We start from the raw sequence: 18311 nt of genomic DNA on the forward strand, positions 1-18311 counted from the left end.
AACTGCGTAATTGTGCGTAACTGTCTGTCACTGTGTGTAACTGTGTGTAACTGTTTAATTGTGTAAATGTGTGCAACTGTGTGTAACTGTGTGTAACTGTGTAATTGCGTGTAACTTTGTGTAACTGTGTAACTGTGTGTCACTGTGTGTAACTGTGTCACTGTGTAACTGTGTCACTGTGTGTAACTGCGTAACTTTGTGTAACTGCGTGTAACTGTGTAATTGTGTAACTGTGTAACTGCGTAATTGCGCGTAACTGTGTGTCACTGTGCATAACTGTGTGTCACTGTGTAACTGTGTGTAACCGTGAAACTGTGTGTAACTGTAATTGTGTAACTGTGTCACTGTGTGTAACTGTGTCACTGTGTAACTGTGTGTAACTGTGTAATTGTGTGTAACTGTGTGTCACTTTGTAATTGTGTGTAACTGTGTGTCACTGTGTGTAACTGTGTCACTGTGTGTAACCGTGTAACTGTGTGTAACTGTAATTGTGTAACTTTGTAAATGCGTAACTGTGTAATTGTGTGTAACTTTGCGTAACTGTGTAACTGTGTGTAACTGTGTCACTGTGTAACTTTAATTGTGTAACTTTGTAATTGCGTAACTGTGTAATTGTGTGTAACTTTGTGTAACTGTGTGACTTTGTGTAACTGCGTCACTGTTTGTAACTGTGTCATAGTGTGTAACTGTGTAATAGCGTGTAACTGTGTCACAGTGTGTAACTGTGTCATAGTGTGTAACTGTGTCACAGTGTGTAACTGTGTGTAACTGTGTCACTGTGTGTAACTGTGTAATTGTGTGTAACTTTGTGTAACTGTAACTGTGTGTCACTGTGTGTAACTGTGTCACTGTGTAACTGTGTCACAGTGTGTAACTGTGTAACCGTGTGTAACTGTGCCACTGTGTGTAAATGTGTCACTGTGTGTCACTGTGAGTAACTGTGTCACTGTGTGTAACTGTGTCACTGTGTGTCACTGTGTGTAACCGTGTAACTTTGTGTAACTGCATGTAACTGTGTAACTGCGTAATTGTGCGTAACTGTCTGTCACTGTGTGTAACTGTGTGTAACTGTTTAATTGTGTAAATGTGTGCAACTGTGTGTAACTGTGTGTAACTGTGTAATTGCGTGTAACTTTGTGTAACTGTGTAACTGTGTGTCACTGTGTCACTGTGTGTAACTGCGTAACTTTGTGTAACTGCGTGTAACTGTGTAATTGTGTAACTGTGTAACTGCGTAATTGCGCGTAACTGTGTGTCACTGTGCATAACTGTGTGTCACTGTGTAACTGTGCGTCACTGTGTGTCACTGTGTGTCACTGTGTGTCACAGTGTCACTGTGTGTCACTGTGTGTCACCGTGTAACTGTGTAATTCTGTAACTGTGTGTAACTGTGTAACTTTGTGTAACTGTGTGTAACTGTGTAATTGTGTGTAACTGTGTGTCACTGTAATTGTGTGTAACTGTGTGTCACTGTGTGTAAGTGTGTCACTGTGTAACTTTAATTGTTTGTAACTTTGTGTAACTGTGTGACTGCGTGTAACAGTGTCACTGTTTGTAACTGTGTCATAGTGTGTAACTGTGTCACAGTGTGTAACTGTGTGTAACTGTGTCACTGTGTGTAACTGTGTAATTGTGTGTAACTTTGTGTAACTGTAACTGTGTGTCACTGTGTGTAACTGTGTCACTGTGTAACTGCGTGTGACCGTGTCACTGTGTGGCACTGTGTGTAACTGTGTAAATGTGTGTAACTTTGTGTAACTGTGTGTCACTGTGTGTAACTGTGTCACTGTGTAACTTTGTGACTGTGTCAGTGTGTGTAACTGCGTGTCACTGTGTGTCACTGTGTGTAACTGTGTCTCACTGTGTCTCACTGTAATTGTGTGTAACTGTGTGTCACTGTGTGTAACTGTGTCACTGTTTTTAACTGTGTCATAGTGTGTAACTGTGTCATAGTGTGTAACTGTGTCACAGTGTGTAACTGTGTGTAACTGTGTCACTGTGTGAAACTGTGTAATTGTGTGTAACTTTGTGTAACTGTAACTGTGTGTCACTGTGTGTAACTGTGTCACTGTGTAACTGTGTGTGACTGTGTCAATGTGTGTCACTGTGTGTAACTGTGTAAATGTGTGTAACTTTGTGTAACTGTGTGTCACTGTGTGTAACTGTGTCACTGTGTAACTGTGTGACTGTGTCAGTGTGTGTAACTGCGTGTCACTGTGTGTCACTGTGTGTAACTGTGTCTCACTGTGTGTCACTGTGTGTAACCGTGTAACTTAGTGTAACTGCGTGTAACTGTGTCACTGTGTGTAACTGTGTGTAACTGTGTAATTGTGTAACTGTGTGTAACTGTGTAATTGTGTAACTGTGTGTAACTGTGTCACTGTGTGTCACTGTGCGTAACTGTGTCACTGTGTGTCACTGTGCGTAACTGTGTCACTGTGTGTAACGGCGTGTCACTGTGTGTCACTGTGTGTAACTGTGTCTCAATGTGTGTAACTTTGTGTAACTGTGTGTAACTGTGTCACTGTGTAAAAGTGTAACTGTGTAACTGCGTGTAACTGTGTAACTGCGCGTAACTGTGTGTCACTGTGCATAACTGTGTGACTGTGTAACTGTGCGTCACTGTGTGTCACTGTGTGTCACAGTGTAACTGTGTGTCACTGTGTGTCACCGTGTAACTGTGTGTAACTGTGTAATTGTGTAACTGTGTAATTGTGTAACTGTGTGTAACTGTGTAATTGTGTGTAACTTTGTGTAACTGTGTGTCACTTTGTGTAACTGTGTAACTTTGTGTAACTGTGTGTAACTGTGTAATTGTGTGTAACTGTGTGTCACTGTAATTGTGTGTAACTGTGTGTCACTGTGGGTAACTGTGTGTAACTGTAATTGTGTAACTGTGTAATTGTGTAACTGTGTGTAACTGTGTCACTGTGTGTCATTGTGTGTAACCGTGTGTCACTGTGTCACTGTGTGTAACCGTGTAATTGTCTGTAACTGTGTGTCACTGTGTGTAACTGTGTAAGTGTGTAACTGTGTGTAATTGTGTAATTGTGTGTAACTTTGCGTAACTGTGTAACTGCGTGTAACTGTGTGTCACTGTGTGTCATGGTGTGTAACTGTGTGTCACAGTGTAACTGTTTGTAACTGCATCACTGTGTGTAACCGTGTGTCACTGTGTAACTCTGTGTAATTCTGTGCAACTGTGTGTCACTGTGTGTCACTGTGTGTTACTGCGTGTAACCGAGTAACTGAGTGTAACTGTGTAATTGTGTAACTGTGTGTAACTGTGTAATTGTGTAACTGTGTGTAACTGTGGGTAACTGTGTAACCGTGTGTAACTGTGTCACTGTGTATAACTTTGTGTAACTGCGTGTAACTGTGTGTCACTGTGTGTCCCTGTTTGTAACTGTGTGTAACTGTGTCTCACTGCGTGTCACTGTGTGCAACCGCGTAATTGTGCGTAACTGCGTGTCACTGCATGTAACTGTGTGTAACTGTGTGTAACTGTGTGTAACTGTGTAATTGCGTGTAACTTTGTGTCACTGTGTAACTGTGTGTCACTGTGTGTCACTGTGTGTAACTGTGTCACTGTGTGTAACTGTGTCACTGTGTAACTGTGTGTAACTGTGTGTAACCGTGTAATTGTGTGTAACTGTGTGTCACTGTGTGTAACTGCGTCACTGTGTGTAACCGTGTGTAACTGTGTGCAAAAACTCACATGTATCCTCTGAACCTCCTCAGGTCATTGTTGGGGTTCTCACACTCGATCCGACTGAGGAAGTTCTCAGGAGTCAACTCTTCACCCTGAACAAAACACACACACACACACACACACACACACACACACACACACACACACACACACACACACACACACACACACACACAGAGAGAGAGAGAGAAAGCAGGACTAATGTTCATGCATGTATGTTCCGTCATCCTGATCAGATTGAGTCCACTGCAGTCTCACAGCTCTTCAACATATAAACTACATTTCAATAAAAACTGTATTTAGGAAGAAGTGGCAGAAAACAGAGTTAACATGAAGTGTTTTTATCTGCAGAAACAGAAGTTTTTCATTCGTCATAAATGACGTGAACAGATGTGCCAACTGTCCACTTTCTGTCTCACCTGCACCGGGAGATCCGCCACCACCTGTCTCTGCTTCAGGTTGGTCTCTCCATCCAGGTTGGCCGTCTCGATGTAACAAACCCCGCGGGGGTCCGAGGAGGACAGCAGCAGCAGGTCGGCCGGGATGATATCATTACAGGACAGACGGACCAGGTCCCCCACACTGACATCCTTCCAGCAGCACTCAGTGTACGTCTGCTTAAAGCTGGGAGGAGGGGACATAGGGACGGGGGGAAGAGGGGACAGGATGGAAGAAGTTGTTAGAAGTTGTTTCAAGTTGTTAGAAGTTGTTTTAAGCTATTTTAAGTTGTTAGCAGTTGTTTTAAGCTATTTTAAGTTGTTAGAAGTTGTTAGAAGTTGTTTGATGTTGTTTGATGTTGTTGAAGTTGTTAGAAGTTGTTTTAAGCTATTTTAAGTTGTTAGAAGTTGTTTGAAGTTGTTAGAAGTTGTTTTAAGCTATTTTAAGTTGTTAGAAGTTGTTAGAAGTTGTTTTAAGCTATTTTAAGTTGTTAGAAGTTGTTAGAAGTTGTTTGAAGTTGTTTTAACCTGTTAGAAGTTGACGTTTTTAGACGTTGTATGACATTTTTAGACGTTGTTGGAAGTTGTTTGAAGTTGTTTTAAGCTGTTTTAAGTTGTTAGAAGTTGTTTACAAGTTGTTTTAAGTTTTTTTAAGTTGTTGAAGTTTTTAGACATTGTTAGAAGTTGTTTGAAGTTGTTAGAAGTTCTTTGAAGTTGTTAGAAGTTGTTTTAAGTTGTTGGAAGTTGTTGGAAGCTATTTGAAGTTGTTAGAAGTTGTTGGAAGTTGTTGGAAGTTATTTGAAGTTGTTAAAAGGTGTTAAAAGTTGTTTTAAGTTGTTTCAAGCTGTTTTAAGTTGTTTGAAATTGTTGGAAGTTGTTTTAAGTTGTTAGAAGTTCTTAAAAGATGTTTGAAGTTGTTAAAAGTTGTTTGAAGTTGTTAAAAGTTGTTTGAAGTTGTTTAAAGTTGTTAGAAGTTGTTTTAAGTTGTTAAAAGTTGTTAGAAGATGTTGGAAGTTGTATAAAGTTGTTAAACGTTGTTAGAAGTTGTTGGAAGTTGTTAAAAGTTGTTAAAAGGTGTTAAAAGTTGTTGGAAGTTGTTGGAAGTTATTTGAAGTTGTTATTAGTTGTTAAAAGGTGTTAAAAGTTGTTTGAAGTTGTTTGAAGTTGTCTTAAGCTGTTTTAAGTTGTGAGAAGTTGTTTTAAGTTTTTTTAAGTTGTTGAAGTTTTTAGACATTGTTAGAAGTTGTTTGAAGTTGTTTGAAGTTGTTAGAAGTTGTTTGAAGTTGTTGGAAGCTATTTGAAGTTGTTAGAAGTTCTTGGAAGATGTTTGAAGTTGTTAAAAGTTGTTTGAAGTTGTTAAAAGTTGTTGGAAGTTGTTTTAAGTTGTTGGAAGTTGTTGGAAGCTATTTGAAGTTGTTAGAAGTTGTTGGAAGTTGTTGGAAGTTATTTGAAGTTGTTAGAAGTTGTTTTAAGCTGTTTTAAGTTGTTGGAAGTTATTTGAAGTTGTTAAAAGTTGTTAAAAGTTGTTTGAAGTTGTTTCAAGCTGTTTTAAGTTGTTTGAAATTGTTGGAAGTTGTTTCAAGTTGTTAGAAGTTGTTGGAAGTTATTAGAAGTTGTTAGAAGTTGTTGGAAGTTGTTAGAAGATGTTGGAAGTTGTTTGAAGTTGGTTTAAGTTGTTAAAAGTTGTTAGAAGTTCTTAAAAGATGTTTGAAGATGTTTGAAGTTGTTTGAAGTTGTTAAAAGTTGTTGGAAGTTATTTGAAGTTGTTAAAAATTGTTAAAAGTTGTTTGAAGTTGTTTAAAGTTGTTTGAAGTTGTTTTAAGTTGTTAAAAGTTGTTAGAAGATGTTGGAAGTTGTTTGAAGTTGTTAGAAGTTCTTGGAAGATGTTTGAAGTTGTTAAAAGTTGTTTGAAGTTGTTAAAAGTTGTTTGAAGTTGTTAAAAGTTGTTGGAAGTTGTTTTAAGTTGTCGGAAGTTGTTGGAAGCTATTTGAAGTTGTTAGAAGTTGTTGGAAGTTGTTGGAAGTTATTTGAAGTTGTTAGAAGATGTTGGAAGTTGTTTGAAGTTGGTTTAAGTTGTTAAAAGATGTTAGAAGTTGTTAAAAGGTGTTAAAAGTTGTTTGAAGTTGTTGGAAGTTGTTGGAAGTTATTTGAAGTTGTTAAAAATTGTTAAAATGTGTTTGAAGTTGTTAAAAGTTGTTAGAAGATGTTGGAAGTTGTTAAAAGTTGTTAAAAGGTGTTAAAAGTTGTTTGAAGTTGTTTGAAGTTATTAAAAGTTGTTTGAAGTTGTTCGAAGTTGTTAGAAGTCGTCGGAAGTTGTTAGAAGTCGGAAGTTGTTAGAAGTTGTTAGAAGTTGTTTGAAGTTGTTAGAAGTTGTTTGAAGTTGTTAAAAGTCATTGGAAGTTGGTTGAAGTTGTTTGAAGTTGTTAGCCGGTTGTCGAAATTTGTTGTCTGGAAGTCTTGACCTGAAATTACTGACCTACTTTCATCACTTCCGTTTTTGACTCTCTGTAGGCTTAAATTTGACTGTTTAGTCGTTTTCTTTGTTTTAATGTTTAATAACTTTGACTTGAAGTTTTATTCTTGACCTCAAACTGTATTTCAGTGTATAAAACGTCTCATAAAAGGTCCAGAAATCGATTGAGTTTCCAGTAGAAATCTTTTTAGTTCTTTTTCTTCAAATGTTTTGGGTTCATTTAATTCATTCATTGACAATTATCCCCTCTGGAGAGCTCATCACTCCAACACGGAGCATTGTCCTTTCACCTGAATCTTTCTCAGCCATATAGAACGGATCGTCCGACTGGCCATCTCGGACCCTACCTGCTGTAAACATTACAAAGGAGCCTGTTGATTAACCGGTCCGTCTTAAAGCGGCGGCAGTCCTCCCAGATGTCTTTAAGAGCCGTAACCGACAGAACCAGAATAATAGGAACCAGAGAAACCTCAGGCTGGAAGGCCTCCACCACAGGAACAAAGTTGAGAGCAGCGAGGAAGATGAAGTAGACGTTGGCGAAGCGATGAAGCTGCTCGAACAGGTTCTTGGGCAAGAAGGACAGCAGGGAGTACTTGGTAGTCCGGATCCTGTTCCCTCTATACGACCTCAGGGTCCGACTCAGGTCCTCATCCTCTGTGGACGAAGACACCACCACCCTCTTCATCCTCAGCTGCTTCTTGGTAGACTGAAGGTGGGACGGATGCTCCAAACTACACGAGTCCACTGCTCCAGTGGATCAGCCGGAGGATTGAGGCCTTCTCTCCCTGCAGGTGATCTAATCTGAACAGGTGGACGTTTGATTCAATGGCCACTCCTCTGGCAGGAACTCAGGCTGTAAACTGTCAGAGTCCAAAGTTGAATTGAGGGACAGCTGTTGTAGCTCCGCCCTGTTCAAAGCTAGAGAGAAACCGGTGGAGGTTTTACACAAGTTCACTTTGAATATCTATTTTCCTTCAGTCAGATGTTTTATGATGTTTGCAGACCGTTAATAAACCTGAACAGATTTATTGGTAGAACAACATTCTCTGGACCTGCTGTGGTCTGTGGGAAACAGATTATTAATATTCATCCAGGATAATAATGAACACTCATAAAGTATTGATAAGGGTTCATAATTATGGGTCAGTACCCAACCAATAACCAGACAGTACAGGGAGCAGCTGTAGGGACCAATCACTGACAGGAAGTCCCTCTGAGACAGTGAACAGTGAGTCTGAGCAGCAACTGGTGGAGCACAGTTTATCAATAACTTAAATATGAATTAATAATCTATTTAGTCCTTCAATTGGCTCCTGAATCCTACCCTGAATCCTGAATCGTCCCCTGAATCGTCCCCTGAGTCGTCCCGAGTCGTCCCCTGAATCGTCCCCTGAGTCGTCCCGAGTCGGTCCTCCATCTGAGCACCCCACTCACCCACAGAACACCCGCGCCACGTTGTTGTTGACCCTCTTGTCGAACACGTAGCGCCGGTAGTCCTCCAGAGCGTCTTTGATGGCGATGACAGCGAGGACCACCAGCAGAGGGATCATGGTGATCTCCTTCTGAAAGGCCTCCACGACCGGAACCCAGTTCAGCAGCGCCAGGAACAGGAAGTAGAGGTTGGCTGCCCTGCAGAGTCAGAGCACAGCAGCAGGCTAGGAGGAAGGAGCCTTAAAACCAGGAAGTGAAACCAGACCAGACCTAGACCAGCATGCATCTTTGGCCTGAGCCTACCAGTTCACCACAGCCCTGTTTTTAATTTGAGACATCGTTCTTTCTCAGTATTACTCAGAGTTTCTGTGACTGGTCATTTCACTTCATCCGACTCCATTAAGTTCAGAATTAAAAAATCAGTGCAGAAGCTGATTGGTCCTCAGAGTGACCCAACAAACCTCAGTATAAACACAGCGGAGACAGAAACTGAGGGCCGGAGGTGGGTGGAGCCAGAGATGATAAAAACACTCAGTGTGATGGCTCCAGGTGTGATGGACAGTTATGATTTATTGTGGTATCAAACAACCGTAGGTGAGAAGTAGACATGTTTGACCTCTGACCTGTGGAACTGCTGGAACAGGTTCATGGGGATGAAGGTCAGCAGGCTGTACTTGGTGGTGCGGATGGCATTGCTCTTGTAGTTTTTGGATGCAGATTGGTGCTCCTGATGGTGCGGTCCGTGACGGGCGAACACCGTCCTCCGCCTCCCCCCCGCACTCTGAGGGGAGCTCTTGGTGGACAGTCCATCGGGAGGGGAGTAGCAGCCTCGCCCCGAGTCCCCCGCTAGCAGCTGTCTGCAGCGATGCTGCACCCAGTGGAAGCGCTCCATCTGCAGCCGAAGCTCAATCGAGGCTCCTCCTCCTCCTCCTCCTCTCTGCTCCTCTCTGCTCTTCTCTGCTCCTTGCTCACAGTGTCCTCATCCTACAGAAACAGATTTATTATTAATATATAAATCATAATAACTTTAAACTCTCTCACGGATCTCAAGATGAACCAACGAAGCTGCAGTTCTAACAAACACAGTGAAAATAAAACAATAAGAAACATGCTGAATTATTTCATCACACGCGTGATCTAAGAATGAAAGAAAACATGGAGGGTTTTAATAGTGAAGGCCAGTTCATCACTAATGTTTATTATTATAATCCTCTAACATCTCATGATGAAACAGTCTGACATCCTTCGCACACGGCTGACACACAACGCAGGACCGCAGTGTGATGTCACTAACACATGTGTCTGGCTCCTCCCCTTTCCTTCCTGAACCACAGAGCAGAGATGTCCTCTGAGCTGCGGTCTCCTACTTCCCTCCTGATCAGTGATGCTGGACTTCCAGAGACGTGTTTACATTCTGCTGAAGAGTAAATCTGAGCAAACACAGACGGCAGACTTCCATTAAGAAGTGAATAAACCTGTTTCATGGAGGAACCTGGTCAGACAGGAGGTTTCCTCATGAACCCTCCAAGGATCCATTTGAACTCAGTGATGTCTCTCTGCTTCATTCCTGAACATTAAACTGTAATGAACATAAACGCTGTTTATAAAATGAGACGTGTTCATAAATATCTTGATGATGTAACAGATCGTGATTATAAAAGATAATATTGAGGTGCAGCTCCTTCTGATCATCTGGACAGACAACAGAAAGAGGACAGACAGAAGACAGACAGACAGAGACGACAGACAGAAGACAGATGGAAGAAAGACAGACGACAGACAGACAGATGACAGACAGAAAACAGAGGACAGAAAGAAAGAAGACAGAGGGCAGACAGAAGACAGAGAGACAACAAACAGATGACAGACAGAGGAGAGACAGAAGACAGATGACAAACAGAGGACAGACAGACAGAAGACAGACAGACGATAGACAGACGACAGAAAGACGACAGACAGAGGACAGACAGAAGAATAACAGACAACAGAGGGAGGACAGAGGGCAGACAGAAGACAGAGGACAGACAGAAGACAGACAGACAGATAGAGGAGAGACAGAAGAAAGTGGACAGACAGAGGAGAGACAGACGACAGACAACAAACAGACGACAGACAGAAGACAGAAAGACAGAAAACAGAGAGGACAGAAAGACAACAGACAGACAACAGACAGAGGAGAGACAGACAGACAGATGACAAACAGAGGACAAACAGACAGAAGACAGAGGACAGACAGACAGACGACTGAAAGGCGACAGACAGAGGACAGACAGATGACAGACAGAGGAGAGACAGAAAACAGACAGATGACAGACAGAAGACAGACAGACGACAGAGAGACGACAGACAGAAGACAGAGGACCGACAGAAGACAGACAGACGATAGACAGAGGACAGACAGACAAAGGACAGAGAGACGACAGACAGACGACAAACAGAGGACAGACAGACAACAGACAAAGGACAGACAGAAGACAGACAGAGGACGTGTCCTCTGAGCGCAGCATGTTGTTTTTAAACCAGGACTAATCACACATGATGAACACATTCAACATGAACATGTGATTCAAACTCCTGGAGAATCAGCTGATGGCTGCAGACTACAGGACTGCTGAGGTCAGAGGTCAGAGGAGAGCCCTGCATGGAGCTGTGTGCAGGAGAACGTCAGGAACATTAAGAAGAATTCAGCTGATACAACATGTTTACCAGCAGACAGACAGACTGACATCAATCAACTCACACAAACAACTAACAACATTAAAATATCAATAAATCAGGATAATCCTCAAAGGGGGCGGGGCCTCACTCAGGTAAACGTACTGACACCTGTACAGTTACATTGCAGCCTGAAGACACGCCTGTTTACTCTGCTGCTTATCTGACGGACTGTCCCACCGAGGGACAGAGCCATGGACAGACAGACACAGAGACATCGCCGATGAAGCTGTCCATATAAAGTTCAATGTTGTAATATCTCATGAAGTTAATAAATAAAAAGTACTGGTGAAAATAAAGAAGAGGTCGGCTTGCAGCTCCTCCGACTGAACACAGTCTTCCGGTCCTCTGATGGATGAACGGAAACCTTTCAGTAACTGGACTGAACTCACCTGCTTTGTGTCCCGAGCCGCCGGGACTCCGGTCGGTAACTGAGCGGAGAGCTCCGTACGAACAGCCACCGACGGACACCGAGCAAGACGGAAACAGCAGCAGCGACGTGTTCCGCTTCACGGGGAAACGAGCTCCGACGCACTTCCGCTGGAAAAGAGTCACATTTAACGTTCATCCAGGGCCAGACGCAGCACGCGCCAACTTCAGCACGAGCTAATAACTGCATGAAATATTATGTTTATTTTATTTAATTCGGCATTAACGTGATCTGTTTTACACACCGTGGAAATAATATCTCACACATCTGCATGAGGTCACTTTTCTAACGATTATAACCAAACTAAACTGGTAACGTTATTAAAACAATATGTGATATCCGGCTGACAGTTTCACTTCCGGTTTATATTAAGAATAATTAAAACGGTATACTGTAAACAGCCTTTAAAGACGAAGATCAGTTTCCCCATTTCTTCCAGAGGACCTGAACGCAGTTGTCTGTGTCATGTGACAGACATCAGCTGATCAGCCAGCAGGCGGAAGTAGAAGCCAACATGGTGGAGTTTCTGAGCAGGTTACCGGAGACGGACTGTCTAACGGTGAGTGTCCGCTGAGGGACAGATGGGGACAGGAAGTTTTGGACAGCTGAGAGACACTCAGGAGTCCAAACACACTTCCAGTTAGAGCCGCTTTATTTATTTATTTAGGACTCGTAGTGCATGATGGGTAAGATGTTAAACATGTAGCAGAGTCCTGGATGTCCCCCTGTCTGTAGACATGTCCGTTTTCATGTTGTGACGTGTATTGTTGTGTATTAATGTGTGTTGGTGTGTGTTAATGTGTGCTGGTGTGTGTTGATGTGTGTTGGTGTGTGTTAATGTATGTTGGTGTGTGTTGATGTGTGTTGGTGTGTGTTGATGTGTGTTGGTGTGTGTTGGTGTGTGTTAATGTATGTTGGTGTGTGTTGGTGTGTGTTAATGTATGTTGGTGTGTGCTGGTGTGTGTTAATGTATGTTGGTGTGTGTTAATGTATGTTGGTGTGTGTTGATGTGTGTTGGTGTGTGTTGGTGTGTGTTGATGTGTGTTGGTGTGTGTTGATGTGTGTTGGTGTGTGTTGATGTGTGTTGGTGTGTGTTGATGTGTGTTGGTGTGTGTTAATGTATGTTGGTGTGTGTTGATGTGTGTTGGTGTGTGTTGGTGTGTGTTAATGTATGTTGGTGTGTGTTGGTGTGTGTTAATGTATGTTGGTGTGTGCTGGTGTGTGTTAATGTGTGTTGGTGTGTGTTGATGTGTGTTGGTGTGTGTTAATGTGTGTTGGTGTGTGTTGGTGTGTGTTAATGTATGTTGGTGTGTGTTGGTGTGTGTTAGTGTGTGTTAATGTATGTTGGTGTGTGTTGGTGTGTGTTAGTGTGTGTTAATGTATGTTAATGTGTGTTGGTGTGTGTTAATGTATGTTGGTGTGTGTTGATGTGTGTTGGTGTGTGTTGGTGTGTGTTGATGTGTGTTGGTGTGTGTTAATGTGTGTTGGTGTGTGTTAATGTATGTTGGTGTGTGTTAATGTATGTTGGTGTGTGCTGGTGTGTGTTAATGTGTGCTGGTGTGTGTTAGTGTGTGCTGGTGTGTGTTAATGTATGTTGGTGTGTGCTGGTGTGTGCTGGTGTGTGTTAGTGTGTACTGGTGTGTGCTGGTGTGTATGTTGTGTGTGTTGGTGTGTGCTGGTGTGTGTTGATGTGTGTTGTGTGTATTGGTGTGTGCTGGTGTGTGTTGGTGTGTGCTGGTGTGTGTTGATGTGTGCTGGTGTGTGCTGGTGTGTGTTGATGTGTGTTGGTGTGTGTTGGTATGTGTTAATGTATGTTGGTGTGTGTTAATGTGTGCTGGTGTGTGTTGGTGTGTGCTGGTGTGTGCTGGTGTGTGTTGGTGTGTGTTGATGTGTGCTGGTGTGTGTTAATGTGTGTTGGTGTGTGCTGGTGTGTGTTAATGTGTGTTGGTGTGTGCTGGTGTGTGTTAATGTGTGTTGGTGTGTGCTGGTGTGTGTTAATGTGTGCTGGTGTGTGTTAATGTGTGCTGGTGTGTGTTAATGTATGTTGGTGTGTGCTGGTGTGTGTTGGTGTGTGTTGGTGTGTGCTGGTGTGTGCTGGTGTGTGCTGGTGTGTGTTAATGTGTGTTGGTGTGTGCTGGTGTGTGTTAATGTATGTTGGTGTGTGTTAATGTGTGCTGGTGTGTGTTAATGTGTGCTATTGTGTGTTAATGTGTGCTGGTGTGTGTTGATGTGTGCTGGTGTGTGTTGATGTGTGTTGGTGTGTGTTAATGTATGTTGGTGTGTGTTAATGTGTGCTGGTGTGTGTTAATGTGTGTTGGTGTGTGCTGGTGTGTGTTGGTGTGTGTTGATGTGTGTTGGTGTGTGCTGGTGTGTGTTAATGTATGTTGGTGTGTGTTAATGTGTGCTGGTGTGTGTTAATGTGTGTTGGTGTGTGCTGGTGTGTGTTAATGTATGTTGGTGTGTGTTAATGTGTGCTGGTGTGTGTTAATGTGTGCTATTGTGTGTTAATGTGTGCTGGTGTGTGTTGATGTGTGCTGGTGTGTGTTGATGTGTGTTGGTGTGTGTTAATGTATGTTGGTGTGTGTTAATGTGTGCTGGTGTGTGTTAATGTGTGTTGGTGTGTGCTGGTGTGTGTTGGTGTGTGTTGATGTGTGTTGGTGTGTGCTGGTGTGTGTTAATGTATGTTGGTGTGTGTTAATGTGTGCTGGTGTGTGTTAATGTGTGCTGGTGTGTGCTGGTGTGTGCTGGTGTGTGTTGGTGTGTGCTGGTGTGTGTTAATGTGTGTTGGTGTGTGCTGGTGTGTGTTAATGTATGTTGGTGTGTGTTAATGTGTGCTGGTGTGTGTTGGTGTGTGCTGGTGTGTGTTGGTGTGTGTTGATGTGTGTTGGTGTGTGCTGGTGTGTGTTAATGTGTGTTGGTGTGTGCTGGTGTGTGTTAATGTATGTTGGTGTGTGTTAATGTGTGCTGGTGTGTGTTAATGTGTGCTGGTGTGTGTTAATGTATGTTGGTGTGTGCTGGTGTGTGTTGGTGTGTGTTGATGTGTGTTGATGTGTGCTGGTGTGTGTTGGTGTGTGCTGGTGTGTGCTGGTGTGTGTTGATGTGTGCTGGTGTGTGTTAATGTATGTTGGTGTGTGTTAATGTGTGCTGGTGTGTGTTAATGTGTGCTAGTGTGTGTTAATGTGTGCTGGTGTGTGTTGATGTGTGCTGGTGTGTGTTGATGTGTGTTGGTGTGTGTTAATGTATGTTGGTGTGTGTTAATGTGTGCTGGTGTGTGTTAATGTGTGCTGGTGTGTGTTGGTGTGTGCTGATGTGTGTTGGTGTGTGCTGGTGTGTGTTAATGTGTGTTGGTGTGTGTTAATGTGTGTTGGTGTGTGCTGGTGTGTGTTGGTGTGTGTTGATGTGTGTTGATGTGTGCTGGTGTGTGCTGGTGTGTGTTAATGTGTGTTGGTGTGTGCTGGTGTGTGTTAATGTATGTTGGTGTGTGTTAATGTGTGCTGGTGTGTGCTGGTGTGTGTTGGTGTGTGTTGATGTGTGTTGGTGTGTGTTGATGTGTGTTGATGTGTGCTGGTGTGTGTTGGTGTGTGCTGGTGTGTGTTGATGTGTGTTGGTGTGTGCTGGTGTGTGTTAATGTGTGTTGGTGTGTGTTGATGTGTGCTGGTGTGTGTTAATGTGTGCTGGTGTGTGTTGGTGTGTGTTGATGTATGTTGGTGTGTGCTGGTGTGTGTTGATGTGTGTTGGTGTGTGCTGGTGTGTGTTAATGTGTGTTGGTGTGTGCTGGTGTGTGTTAATGTATGTTGGTGTGTGTTAATGTGTGCTGGTGTGTGTTAATGTGTGTTGGTGTGTGTTATTGTGTGCTGGTGTGTGTGTTAATGTGTGCTGGTGTGTGTTAATGTGTGTTGATGTGTGTGATGTGTGTTGGTGTGTAGTTGTGTCACAGGGTGGTGGACGGTCTGTGTGGACGGGAGCCTCCTCTCAGGATGGACCGCAGCGCCACCTGGAGCCTGCAGGAGTGGCTGCAGCTGATCCGGTCTCTGAAGGACGTGTTCCGCTGGGCTGTGGGGACGGACAGCTCCGACCAGGAGGTGAGATGGAGAGACATGAATGTCCTCTTCAGACGAGACTGTATTACAGACAAACCGTCCACCTGTCCCCTTGTCCTTCTGTCCCCCTGTCTTCCTGTCCTACTATCTTCCTTTCCACCTGTCCCCCTGTCCACCTGTCCAGGTGCTGGCCCTGCTGTCCGACGTGGGCAGCAGCCGTGCTGATGTGGTTCTGGGTGTCCTGCGGTCCCGTCAGGAGGAGGTCCGTCTGTCCCTGCTAGACTCCACGTACTCGATGTCCTCTGCTACTCTGCAGGACTTTGAGTGGCAGCTGAAGGTGAATCACTGATGTCTTCAATTTCTTATTTTAAATGTTATTTTACGGTTAACATGTTGCTACGGTCACGCTGTAATCCTCCTCATAGACTCATTACATTATTATTATTATTATTATTATTATTATTATTGTTATTATTATTATTAATGAACACATTTTAATAGTGAATCAGTTCAGTATGAAACGCAAACACTGAGCGTGCGAGGAAGCTTCATGTCTCTGATTGGACAAGGTTCTGCCTACATCATCACTGAGCTGTTATTAAGACATGAGACATCACGAGACATGTGAGACACTGTCCCCTGAAACACTGTCCCCCTGCAGTTAGCTCTGTCCAGTGATAAGATCTCATCCCTCCACACGCCCCTGCTCAGCCTCAGTCTGGATGTGAGGGAGAACGGAGCCCTGCAGCCGGTTACTATGGAGATGAGCAGAGATGAACTGAGCACGCTCATCACTTCATTGGAAGCTGCTAATAAGGTAGAGACACACCGGAGTCCTCCGGAGACATCACCGTCTTCTCTGCACTCTTCTTCATCCTAAAAAAAAAAAATCAGCTGTCAGATGTGTTACCGTGGCAACAGCTGATGTACAGAGCTCATCTCCTTCCAAAACTGAACAAACAAACAAAAAAGAGATTTTATAACTGACCAAAATAAAAACACCATTAAACTAAAGACTTAAACATACCTATCGAAATACAGCAACATATTCCTGATTCTTCTGAGATGAATAATCTCTAAAAACACAGCAAATAGATCCTACAAACACAGAACAGCATCATGTGACTTCTGTCTTCCTTCTGTGATGGTTCTCATAAATGTCCTCAGTAGTTTGCCCTCCACACCAGCAATAGGCGCTATGAGCCAGTTTAAATGTGACTGATCTTCCTGCAGAGAAGCGTATCGGACTCTATAGTGATTAATAAAGAAAAGAACGGCTTTAAAACGATATATATTATATATATATATATATATATATATATATATTATATAATATATTGTTGACTTCAATACTGAAGTTCATCTATATTTATATCTCTGTTCAGGACTGTTTATATAACCTTTAACGTGTGGCGAAATCATATGTAAATATATATAACCTTTAACATGTGGTGAAGTCATGTAAATATATGTAACCTTTAACATTATATCATATATATATATATATATATATATATATATATATATATATATATATATATGTGTGTATGTATATGTATGTGTATATATATGTATATGTAATGTGTGTGTTGCAGGTCGTGCTGCAGTTGAAGTGATGGACATATTTTGGACCAGTGACCTGTTTGCAGCCGTCGACTGCGGAACATCCAGAAGAATCGGCTTTATTTGTATAAAAGAGTCATTGTTTCTGCTGCAGAGCTGATGACAAATCATCTGATGTCATGTTTTCTGTTTATGAGCAGCTGATCACTCACTTTATGTTTTTGTATCATTAACGTCCTGAATAAAAGTTTCTTGTTGATGTTGAATTTTATTTTACGTAGTTTCATTTCCACATGAATTATAAACAGTTGATTGTGATGTGACTGTAGTTAACATGGAGCAGTGATGCTGCCGTCATGATCAATAGTATTATTCTAAATCTCTGTATCATAAAACAGTTTTACCTCTTTAATCCGACCTTGTAGATTTAATTTTAAACTTATAAAGTACACATTTGTCCTATCAGGCTTCACTCAATTTCCTATAAAGACTGACATGTTTTTAGGAAGTTAATCAGAAATCAGATCCTCCTCTGGCCCTTCACATTGTGCTCTGATGATTCATGTTTATTTTAATATTAAAAAAAAATTCTAGAACCTCAATAAAACTCAGGAACCACCACAACTCCTCAAAAATATTGATTAGGTAACCAAGCAGGTAGGGTGGTGTTCAGGTAGGGTGATGTTCAAGTAGGGTGGTGTTCAGGTGGGGTGGTGTTAAGGTAGGGTGGTGTTCAGGTAGGATGGTGTTCAGGTAGGGTGGTGTTCAGGTAGGGTGGTGTTCAAGTAGGGTGGTGTTCAGGTAGAGCCGGAGGATCCAAACCGTCTGAGAGAGACCTTCAGAGGTTCTACAGAGATGAGAACCTTCTAGAATCAACCTTCAGACAAATCTGTTAAACCCATTAGAACAACTTTAAACTAAATAAATATAGTAAATAAACCAGCTGTTACAGACTGTTGACTTCAATACTGAAGTTCATCTATATTTATATCTCTGTTCAGGACTGTTTATATAACCTCTAGCGTGTGGCGAAATCATATATAAATATATATAACCTTTAACATGTGGTGAAGTCATATGTACTGTTTATATAACCTTTAACATGTGGGGAAATTATATGTAAATATATATAACCTTTAACGTGATGATATTATATGTAAACATATGTAACCTTTAACATGTGGTGAAGTCAAATGTAAATATATATAACCTTTAAAACGTGGTGAAATGATATGCAAATATACATAACCTTTAACGTGTGGGGAAATCATACGTAAATATATATAACCTTTAATATGTGATGAAATCATTTTTAAATATATATAACCTTTGACATGTGAAGAAGTAATTGATGAAAATATATATATAACATTTAACATGTGGTGAAGTCATATGTAAACATATATAACCTTTAACATGTGGTGAAGTCATATGTAAATATATATAACCGTTAACATGTGGGGAAGTCATATGTAAATATATATAACATTTAACATGTGGGGAAATCAAA

General features: G+C 41.9%; 2 protein-coding genes across 3 annotated transcripts in view; one reads left to right on the forward strand and one right to left on the reverse strand.

Annotated features, from left to right (window-relative positions):
* The window catches only part of atp10d (ATPase phospholipid transporting 10D), a 54392-nt gene extending 43142 nt beyond the window's left edge, over window positions 1-11250 (reverse strand). The window contains exons 1-5 of one of the 2 annotated variants that reach the window (XM_069143514.1): window positions 11161-11250; window positions 8677-9037; window positions 8057-8251; window positions 4132-4336; window positions 3719-3804 (exon numbers count right to left, since the gene is read on the reverse strand). In XM_069143514.1, coding sequence (XP_068999615.1) covers window positions 3719-3804; window positions 4132-4336; window positions 8057-8251; window positions 8677-8945 — 755 coding nt within the window. In that variant the 5' untranslated portion in view covers window positions 8946-9037; window positions 11161-11250. The remainder of the gene's footprint in view (window positions 1-3718; window positions 3805-4131; window positions 4337-8056; window positions 8252-8676; window positions 9038-11160) is intronic. The other variant, XM_069143513.1, reaches the window with a different exon arrangement.
* A 404-nt stretch (window positions 11251-11654) lies between these two features.
* Window positions 11655-17067, forward strand: commd8 (COMM domain containing 8). The gene is made up of 5 exons (XM_069143519.1): window positions 11655-11757; window positions 15125-15280; window positions 15423-15575; window positions 15900-16055; window positions 16834-17067. Exons 1-5 carry the CDS (start codon window positions 11713-11715, stop codon window positions 16852-16854), a joined length of 531 nt encoding a protein of 176 aa, XP_068999620.1. The 5' UTR covers window positions 11655-11712; the 3' UTR covers window positions 16855-17067.
* The last annotated feature ends 1244 nt before the right edge of the window (window positions 17068-18311 follow it).

Source organism: Embiotoca jacksoni, unplaced genomic scaffold (assembly GCF_022577435.1).
Source record: "Embiotoca jacksoni isolate LCO1_2020_lvr unplaced genomic scaffold, fEmbJac1.0.p SCAF_110, whole genome shotgun sequence".
Taxonomy (NCBI): Eukaryota; Metazoa; Chordata; class Actinopteri; family Embiotocidae; genus Embiotoca; species Embiotoca jacksoni.

Coding starts and splice junctions, on each gene's coding strand:
- commd8 (XM_069143519.1), top strand. CDS start 11,713: ATGGTGGAGTTTCTGAGCAGGTTACCGGAGACGGACTGTCTAACG. Junction 11,758..15,124: donor CGGAGACGGACTGTCTAACG/GTGAGTGTCCGC, acceptor GTTGGTGTGTAG/TTGTGTCACAGGGTGGTGGA. Junction 16,056..16,833: donor CATTGGAAGCTGCTAATAAG/GTAGAGACACAC, acceptor TGTGTGTTGCAG/GTCGTGCTGCAGTTGAAGTG.